The 9871-nt window shown below is 38.4% G+C and overlaps 2 protein-coding genes across 2 annotated transcripts; both read right to left on the bottom strand.

Moving 5' to 3' along the window:
- Nucleotides 1–641: 641 nt before the first annotated feature.
- ddit4 (DNA-damage-inducible transcript 4) lies at nucleotides 642–2637 on the bottom strand. The gene is made up of 2 exons (XM_084741412.1): nucleotides 2054–2637; nucleotides 642–1761 (listed from the first exon to the last, which is right to left on the bottom strand). The coding sequence occupies exons 1-2, from the start codon at nucleotides 2229–2231 to the stop codon at nucleotides 1262–1264; spliced, it is 678 nt and encodes a 225-aa protein (XP_084597538.1). The 5' UTR covers nucleotides 2232–2637; the 3' UTR covers nucleotides 642–1261.
- Nucleotides 2638–6034: 3397 nt separating this feature from the next.
- Nucleotides 6035–9645, bottom strand: anapc16 (anaphase promoting complex subunit 16). Its single transcript, XM_084741037.1, has 4 exons — nucleotides 9490–9645; nucleotides 9038–9191; nucleotides 6506–6580; nucleotides 6035–6411 (listed from the first exon to the last, which is right to left on the bottom strand). The coding sequence occupies exons 2-4, from the start codon at nucleotides 9177–9179 to the stop codon at nucleotides 6302–6304; spliced, it is 327 nt and encodes a 108-aa protein (XP_084597163.1). The 5' UTR covers nucleotides 9180–9191; nucleotides 9490–9645; the 3' UTR covers nucleotides 6035–6301.
- Nucleotides 9646–9871: the final 226 nt, after the last annotated feature.

The following is a 9871-nucleotide window of genomic DNA, read 5'->3' as shown; positions in this document are numbered from 1 at the left end:
TTTTTGGGGGACGTGCAGCATGTGCCGGGCAGGAACTGCAGCACCACATTCTTTCACCGCAAATGTACCCAGCTGTTTTTGGCAGACGCAACACTTCTGACTTGTGGTTTCAACTTGTTAGATTTTGTTACTGCAGGGTTCACGTCACAAGTTTTGAAACTTGTCATTGTTGAGCATGATGTGGCTGTCAGCTGATCTATATAATGGCAAAGCTGGACATTTTTCCACACTACAACAAAAGTATTCTGGTAGTTTGTCAAAGAATAGGCATATAACTTAAATGTGGTGTGTATTTAGCTTAACACACTTTAACATATTTTCATCATTAAAAAAAACTTGATTTTATTTGCAAACCTGCTAGCTTAAAAGTGAGTTACATTTTCTAGCTAGCTAAAAAGTCAGTTAGCCTACTTATGATGGTTCAGCAGAGAAAAAAACTTTTGTGCAGTATAAACCACTGGAGTACAAGAAAGATGTAGTAAAGAAGTATTTAGCAGAATCAAAGACACTATGCACTATTTTTGCACAATAAAATAACTTGATTTCCCTTAATTTCAATGGGAAGCCTGAGCCTGGATGTAAAAAGTTACAACTGATCTAGATTTGACAGGTTTCACAAAATACGACAGCCAAAACGAGAATTGTTAAAAAAAATAATTTATTTGCAATCATGAAAGTACAAAAAACAGTGCAATGATATGAGTATTTGAATGTCAAATAAATAAAGTTGAAAGCAGGACAGGTCTACACAGATGCTAGATCAAGTTACATTTAAAATCTTAGCTGCAGCTTGCACATAAACTGCACAAGGCAAGCAGTGGTAGGCCTTTGCACTTGAATTCAAGCAGTCACTATGGTCCCTAATGGTTTGCTTGGTGTACAATTCATCACTTGGTGTACATTACGATTAATTGCCATGTATAAAAAAAAGAAAGAACACAATGGTTTTCAATGTCTATAACCATATATAGCTAGCTGCCGTTGTGTGGTTTCAATAGAAACTGAGGTACGCACTTTAATACTCCGCAAAATGCCTATTTACCAGATATATCACGATGGTTACATGTTGTAATTTGAAAAATCTGACCGTCAGTGAGGAGCAATACCCGCTCCAGGTACCATAAACTTCAGCTCCCTTACAGTGGGAACAATAGGCTACAGTTCAGAAGGCATCATATACATGTAGTTATCGTAATAAGGCCCTTCTGGGAGCTTAACTGGGCATTTTTAAAAATGCAAACGATAAAACATTCATAGTCCCTTAACATTCCTCTATGAGAAGTTCTTCAGAACAATACAATTTCTTCTTTATCACACGGAAACCAGTGCTAAGTTTAATAGCTTGTCTCACAACTGGAGTGGAAGGAGACTTTGTGCTAAAAAGTCCTTGGATTTTAGGCCACAGCCCACCAGACTCCAACCTCAACACCAGAGTCAGCTGAAAGGTGGGGACAAGGTAGGGGTCCACAGACAGCTGTCCCATGCTCTCACAGAGGGCCCCTTGCTCCACACAGAGGTCAATGAGGGCCCCTCTCAAACCGCAGGGCTCGCTAGCTGCCAGGTGAAGGAGCTCCTGTCCGATGTGCTCCAGGAGTTTCTCCGGGATGAGGAGTTTGGCACATCGTAGGGCGCAATCTGAGTCTTTGGCTTCTCTGAGGCTTCGTGCAATAAGGTCCACTACTTCTTTCAGGATGGTCTCCTCCATTGGGTCATAAAACAAGTCATCATTAGAGGGGGACAGGTCACCGGAGACATCTGACCCTGTTAAAGAAGGAGAAACAGGGTTAGAGCTGCAACAATGCATAAAGACGAAAATATACTCGTTTTTTTAAATTGCTTTTTTAATTATTTCTCAATTTTATTGCGTCCTTTGAGCTTTTGAATACTTTTATCATGTCTGTCTTTGTCTGTGATATATGTAAAATGTGTCTAGATGGATGTCCTGACTCTTTTCCTGCAAACCAAATCTACTTTTGAGTACAAATTAAGTAAGCTGAACCTGAAAAAAACCTAATTCACCTCTTATGAAGTGTTACTTGCAGCCTTTGCTTACCTGAGTCTGAGAGATCACTCCTGCTGCCATTGTTGGACCCCGACTCAATGCTGCTGCTGTTGGTGCTGAAATCAGTCAATCTTTGGACCAGTTTTCCCCAGGACAGCCTCCTGGGACTGCTGTCCACTGGAGAAGGGGGTAAACTGCTCATTTCAGTGGGTGCAGAAAGAGCTGGCATGGTTGTCTTCTTTGTAACAGTATCAGCTGTTTACGAGGAAACAAAGACAACAGATAAGCACTCAAACTCGACATAAAAGACAATACCAAGCAGTTAAATTACACACAAGTATCAGGAATTTACAATATAGCTTGTCAAAAAGTGTTAAAACGGGAGAAGTTTGCAGTATGAACATCTTTGTTTGACTAGCTAGCAGCTGTTTAACGGTTCAAATTAGCAAAAAAGCTAGCAAAAAAAGCAATTTTAGCATCATACTTACAGCTTAATCGAAAACTTCGCCGTTTAAGTCCGTTGTCGATTTTCAAGATAGTTATTTAAAAGCTTATTGTCTACAATAAACAACTATCTACTGACTTCTGTTCCCTGACGCTTCTTCTTTCTCTTGCCAGCTGCCAAGCTCTGCAGTCTGTCCTGCAACAATGTTTATATAGGAGCTTTCGAGGCCACGCCCCCTCCCCTCCAGCCAGCCAATCAAAAAGAGAGGCACGCCATCTGCGCTGTATCTTGCCTGGTAACATGCCAGCAGAGAAGGAAGACAAACAGGAGGAGGAGGAGAAGGGGGGTTGGGGTGATGAATAGCAGATCCCAGTGTTATGGAAATGTACAGAGACTTGCCTGGGCTTGAAGTGAACATATTGTCTTTGTCTTTGTTTAATATATATGTAAGAATAAATAAATTACTTTGCTGTATGTGCATGTAGATTATTGACAGCATAGGAGTCCAGCAGGTCCATGCAGGCAAGGCTCAGCTGCTGGTTCAGTGTTGCATTGCACATTACGTCACCTGTTTTGCTCAAGCATTACATCAGAATTTTTCATGTGCCACACAGAGATGCAAACATCAGCTTATCAATACAAAGAGCTGCAGGGTACATTGCTAAATGCTGATAAATTATGCATTTTAAATCCATAAATATGTGCAACACATCTTCCTACATTTGCCCTGAAATAGAACAATGAAAAAGCAGGGCAATATAGATGCATCAGGAGGGTAGCTGGCACATTAGTATTTAATTTTATCTTATTTATTTATTTAGGGTTGCAACTAACAATTATTTTCATTACTGATTAATCTATTACATTCTCATTTCATCGATCAGTTGTTTGGTCCTTAAAATGAAAGAAAGTGGAGACAAAAGTTCAAGATTACATCCTTAAATTCATATTTTTCCACAGCTAAATCATTCTGTGCAATAGTATCTTCATAAGGTGAATTATCCTCTTCATTTTTGCAGCTTGTGTTCTATTTATTCAGTCCAAATCACTGTGTCTCTGTGTAATTTATCCATTTATGAGGTAATATTATTTTCTTTCTTAGTATAATGCCTCACCCCATGTGTATTTACATGTGCAATTATCCTGCACAATTATCCATATATATATCTGTTTAAGTGGAAGGTAAGTGTAGTTTAATTCAGACTTTTATTCTACATTTATTTTCTGTATTCATCACTCACTTCTTTTTCTACTTGTTTTCTTTTTGAGCTGCTGTAATGTGTGAATTTCCCCAGTGTGGGCTCAGTAATGTCTATCTTATCTCATATCTTAAACATCTTGTTTTGACCACAACGCAAAATTATCCAGTTTACTGTCATAGGGGAGTTTAAAAAAAACAGATAATATTCATATTTGAGAAGCTGAAATCAGAGAATTTGGACCTTTTCTGTAAATTAAAAAATGACTCAGAGCAATTAGTCAAATATCAAAATAGCTGGTGATTAATTTAAGAGTTGATTAATCTTGGCAGCTCTATATGTTCTGGTGCTATCAAATTCCTCTAAGGAATTTAAAAAAAACAGCATGATTTGTACACAATTTTGTATGTGTGTTCCAATCTTCACACAAATACCAAGTGTTTTATGTACATTCTGAACTTGCGCTTAAAAAATCAGATCATTTTTGCTTTTGAAAATCTTCCTGTGCATACAAATGTCTAAAAATATTTGTGATATTCTGTTGTATTTATTTAAAGATTGTTAAATGTCCGCGCACGCTTGTTTGTTGCAGTGAGTTGTGATGTATCAGATGGAAAAACACAAGCACACTGCAAGAAACCCAAAAGATTGTGGTGCAAAGCAGAAACAACCGCCGCGTCTCTGTCTGACAGGGCCGTACTGTACATGACATACTCAATGTTTGCTCAGAGAACAGTTTTTGGAAAGCTGCCAGATATATGCTGCGGTTACACGTGAGAGGGACGGACTGTACTTGATATGAGGGAGGAACTGAAAGACATAAACACGTGTAGGCACAGTTTGTTCTGCGGGGGGATGTTATGAATTAAGAGTTATCATAAAGTTTTGAGTGGTTTGTGCATGTAAAACCTGAAAACAGTTCCAAACTTTTAAGAGCTATGAGCAAACAACTTGTACAGTGAATTCCTAGAAAGTGTCCTGAAAAATAAACTTTTGAACTCTCTTAAAAGAACATCTGGGCAGCGGCTAGAGGTGTGTCTTGCAATGTCCAGGGCTGTCCTTAGACACGTACACCCAGAACAGTACATTCTGTCCGTCCCCACCCCTCATTTGTTTGAAAACATTCCCTCACTGAACAAAACACAGTGTTTCTTCACTGTCAATGGAGCAGAAGTAACAGACAAAAAAAAATCTGTACATTTGCAACAACAGTTATGTAACTTGGCACAACATAAACATCAGCACAGAGATTTAGGAGCCTATCTAGAACATAACAGAAATCAGCTCAGTGAAGCGGGTAAGGACAATGCCAGGCAAACAAACAGCAACTGACCCAAGGAATGTCCAAGAATGACTTTATTTACAAGCTCTCTTTGTTTTGGTCCAAGTGTTGTTGCAGCGAGGACCCACAGAGAGAGGAGGAGAGACTGAGCAGGCAGCAGGTTTTCAGATTTATGACTTACAGTGCAGCCATGTAGAAACACAATGCCTCACTTGAAGGGATTTATTATATTAGCAAAGGTATTGTTTCCCTTAATGCTGAGGCTAAGAACAGATTGGACTGGCAAACAAACTTCATTAGCCTAAACCACTTGAAAAATCTATTAACAATCTATTACAAAATGTTGACTTGTTTATTTTTTAGTAAATAATAAAGAAGACTTTTGTTAAGGGTTTTACTTTAGTATGCAGGGTAAAATACAACAAGTTTTTTAAAAAAAGCAAACCATGCTCATACAATAGTAAAAGCGATAAAATAAAACATCTCACAGTCTCAAGATAATATTAAACACTTAAAGGGATAGTTCATATTATTTGAGGTGGAGTTGTATGAGGTACTTGTGGTAATACACCACAGTCAGTGTATTACATGCAGTAGGAAGCTATTCAGTGTACTGCTATGGACAGGCTCAGCAGCAAAATGGATTTTTGGCAACCTAAAAAAAAATCTAATAACTATACACTATATTTAGAAGATTTTCACTGATTTACTTTGCCCTTAGGCAGCCTTTTCCAATGGGAAACTGCTGTTATATGAGCCAAATATCACTCTCTGCAAAGCCACCAAACTCCACTGGCCAAATCAGTAATTTTACTTTGCAGAGCAGGGGAGCTGCTGTTCTGCTGCTGCCTCGATTGGTTAGTTTGTTTGTGTTATTGTCCGTCTAGGATAGTTTGGATTCACGTAAGTCACACAATAACACAAACAAACTAACAAATTGTGGTACAACAGCAACTCCCATGTTCTGTGATGTTACTGATTTTTCCTATGGAGTTTGGTTGGTTTAGAGAGCAACATTTGGCTAATGTAATGGCAGTTTCCTGTCAGAAAAGGCTGTCTACTGGCAAGGTAAAGCAGTGAAAATATTGTAAACAGTGTACACGTAACTGCTGACCCTTTCCACAGCAGTACATTGCTTAGTTTCCATGCTAGTACTTCTTTGTGCTTCTCCAAACTGCGACCATGTTGGCCAGCATGTACTTGAGGTAATACATTGACTGAATAAGTATCTCATACAGCCCTACATCAAATAATCTGAACTATCCCTTTAGGATATAGAATAAAACCATAAAGAAGGAATATAATTCATGAAATGAAATAAACCATCTCCTTCTATTTGGCTGATTTATTTAAGCAAAGGCATCTGGATCTCTTTAAGACGGTGTAAATCCCAATAACTGTTCGATCGGTTTGTACCGCCACTCATCTGCTTCCAGCTCCTCCACCAAGCTTGCAAGTTTCTCCATCCGAGACACTTGTTGATCTGAAAGAATACACAATTGTTGCTTTATTCGGGAACCGGCTTTTAGTGAATCAGCCAAAACAAACAAATTTTGCGTACAGAGTTACCGACTTACCGTGTTTAACCTGTTTAAGTGTGGAGGCAACTTGGTAGCTGAATACAGACTCACATAAAAATCTGTCAGAGCCATCTGAAAGAAACAGACACGAGTCAAGAAGAAGTTAAACTCTGGTAAAGTTTCACTCGGAAAAACGGAGCCGAACGGAGCAGAACTGAAGCCCTGGCGTTCCCTAGCCTAATGGAAAATGTCAAAATGGAGCTTTCAAGCAACGCCAGAAAGAGAACTTCAGGTCCAATATTATGCAATTTTCAGCATTATGTAAAAATTGGCCTTCAGAGTTTTGGGAAAAAAAATGAGGAGGAACAGCCTGAGACCTTCAGCATCACTGCAGTCCTATTCATCACTTTTTTTTAAGCTGTTTTTAGCCTTGGTGCACTCTGTTTCAGTCAAACTAACCACATTAATTAGTGTATTTTGAGTTAAACAGGCAACCAAGTAGGAGTACAGAGCCAGATGGCCTTCTGCTCCCACATAAATCCTAAGTGGACAGCTAATTAAGAGCTACAGGGTAAAGCTGTAGAGTGTACGATATCAGACACCTATTTTAATTCAAACACATGTTCACAATTGATATGTTTGAGAGCTCCATGAATATTCAGTTAACAGAAAGAGGACAAGATACGTAAGATGTCTACACTGATGAAAAACCAAGCACTTATCTCTCTTAAAGATAACTACAAGCCAAACCTCCAACATGTAAAGTTGCATGTGTATCTTTTTGTGAAAATGGAAGTTATTACTATATCGTCATGTGTGATTCCAGTGAATAAGTTCCAGTGTGAGAAACATGCTGTCTTCAGACTATTTTTACAGAGCGGTACAGAGGACTGACAGAGAGCTTCATCACATGGCGCAACAATGAGCTTGTGGTGAACAACAATGCCTCAAATATTGATGTAGCTACAAAGAAGCTATAAATTCTAAAACATGGATGCTTCACACATGTTTTCAACCCGGCAGCACAGAATACATACTATAAAGTCACCACAGTTTCAAGGTGGGTATCCAAGATTAATGTCACCAATTCAGTATTCAAATAAATATGAAATGCGGTCACAGTCTCCCCTTCTGTTTGAGTTATGTCACTGAATAATGGCCGGGTGTTTTTGCAGAACATCATTATGTTACTGTAAAGTTGACCTTGTCAATATAAAATGTCATCACATCATTATTTCATATCTTTTAAACATTTGTATGAAATTTGATTGTAATTACCATATGAATGTTTGTGTTTTCTAAGCTCACGCTGACTTCTGACCACCAAATTCTAATCAGTTCATCCCCGAATCCAAGTGGACGTTCGTGCTAGATATAATAAAATTCCCTCCAGGTGTTCCCGAGATATCTTCTTCACAAGACTGGGACAGACGTGGAATCAAACTAACTCTAATCTAATCAGTTTATTTTTAGGTACAATTTGTGCCAAATTTGAAGAAATTCAATCAAGGACTTCCTGAGATATCACATTTACAAGTAAGAGACAGACGGATGAACATTTCCACCAGTAAGAAATTAATTGTTGATATCAAGAAATAACATCTTGACTAGTGAGAAATAAATTGTAGACATATTTACTCAGAATTGCTCCTAGTCAAAATTATTAGCGGTGTCAATCACAAGTTTCATCACAATACAATGTTGTATTGATTCTTTGGACAATGATACAATTTTTGCTGTTCTCAAAGTCTGAAACAAGATGGATTTGACTCGATTCAATTCAGAGGCCTTCATTCGATATCATATGTTACCATATGTACATTTAACACATTCAGTTACATTAATGTCTGCTCGGAAAAGAAACTAAATTATGATTTGACATTTTTTGGATTTACCTCTTACAGACATTTGTGACAAAGACAAGCAGTGGGAATTATAAAATATAGGCAAATCACAAAGGTGATGATATAGATTGATATTTTAGCTTTGCATCAATGTACCTGAACCGTGAATCTATACATCGATCCGGATGGATGTATTGTTACACCCCTAATAAACAATTATAAAACATGATGGCTCTGGCTATGGTTGGTGATGGTGCAGAAGCTTAAAAACCTAACAAGTAGTTGACAACCTGGTCTGAAGACATTTTCAGCTTCCTCAAAGGCTGGAATAAAAAAAAAAAAACTGTACTGCTGTACAATAACTAAGAGACTACGTGTGAATGTTTCTTCCAAACAAAAATGACAATCAGAACTGAAATTTTATAAGATGTAGGAAAAGCATGAATTCATTGTCAAAAACAGATCAATACAAATAAATGAACCTGATAACAAAGCTTTCAATGCACTGTGCAAGAGAACCATCTTTCACAAAAACAGATGCCTTGTGATCTGAATGTAAACTTCAATAGGGGCACAAAATGCCTGGGACTAACTTATTTGGCTCAGTGCTTTGTTTTAATTACCTAAAAGAAAACAAACCTACAATGCGCTGACAAATAGTCTTATTATAAGATTACCATCTCCTTCTTGAGAGAACAGAGGTATAGCTAGAGACGGATGACTTTAGCTGTGTGTTTAATCTTACCTTCCATCATTTCACCTGCGCCTTTAGGATATGTGTACAGGACTTTCCTGGGAGGGATGAGCTCAGAGGCACTGAACCCAGAGCCAGTCACGGAGCTGCCGCTCACTCCTCCAGCAGAAGACGACGAAGAAGACGCAGCCATCGCCTCAGGAAACTTTAAAACACACACAAAAGAAACCACAATATAACGTCTGAACCATGTTTACAGTATTAACGGCTGGCGTTTCACGAAGGCAGTAACACACAGCCAAACCAGCCCTCGAAAGCTAACGTTAATAGGTTTTTGTTTTCCTAGCTTTTATGGTACACTCTCAACTGCTACAACTAGCTATAGGCGGCTAGCAAGAAGGCTAACTATCCTGCTGACACCAATGTCAGCAACAACCATTCACCGTTACTGTTACTGGACACAACATGGCAATGGCTATCCCTTTTCAAACAATATAACTTACCGTCGATCTCCCAGTAAAATCTGTAATGACTTTAAATCCGAGCAGTTGGTTGGTTTTGTTTGTTTAGATGTCTTTCCACTAAGTTAGTTTACGACAAGGACAATACTTTACGTTTAAAGTGGTGGCATGCTAACGGTCGTGTCTAGAAGGGAACCTTTGATTTGTGATACTCTCGCGAGATTTGTAGGTGTTTCATTATACAGCACCTTCTACAAGCTGATTACTTAAAATATGATAACGCTATGTTCAAAATCCAGGAAGACTTGTGGACATAAACGACTTTTGGTTTCGATATAGATCATAGATCATGGATCATGGATGTAAACAATCATTCTCGCGGGATCTTTCGCTGATCTGGAGTTCCCTTATAGACACGATCATC

The sequence above is a fragment of the Lutjanus erythropterus genome, chromosome 17 (assembly GCF_056507025.1).
Source record: "Lutjanus erythropterus isolate fLutEry1 chromosome 17, fLutEry1.hap2, whole genome shotgun sequence".
NCBI classification, from domain to species: domain Eukaryota; kingdom Metazoa; phylum Chordata; class Actinopteri; order Lutjaniformes; family Lutjanidae; genus Lutjanus; species Lutjanus erythropterus.
The sequence above is the reverse complement of the archived record's forward strand: the minus strand, read 5'-3'. Positions and strand labels throughout refer to the sequence as shown.

Excerpts from the sequence above, each read along its gene's own strand:
- ddit4 (XM_084741412.1), bottom strand. The coding sequence starts at position 2,231 with ATGCCAGCTCTTTCTGCACCCACTGAAATGAGCAGTTTACCCCCTTCT. Across the intron at positions 1,762-2,053 it reads GAGTGATCTCTCAGACTCAG|GGTCAGATGTCTCCGGTGAC; the intron begins GTAAGCAAAGGC and ends CTTCTTTAACAG.
- anapc16 (XM_084741037.1), bottom strand. The coding sequence starts at position 9,179 with ATGGCTGCGTCTTCTTCGTCGTCTTCTGCTGGAGGAGTGAGCGGCAGC. Across the intron at positions 6,581-9,037 it reads CGCAGGTGAAATGATGGAAG|ATGGCTCTGACAGATTTTTA; the intron begins GTAAGATTAAAC and ends TGTTTCTTTCAG. Across the intron at positions 6,412-6,505 it reads ACTTAAACAGGTTAAACACG|ATCAACAAGTGTCTCGGATG; the intron begins GTAAGTCGGTAA and ends GTATTCTTTCAG.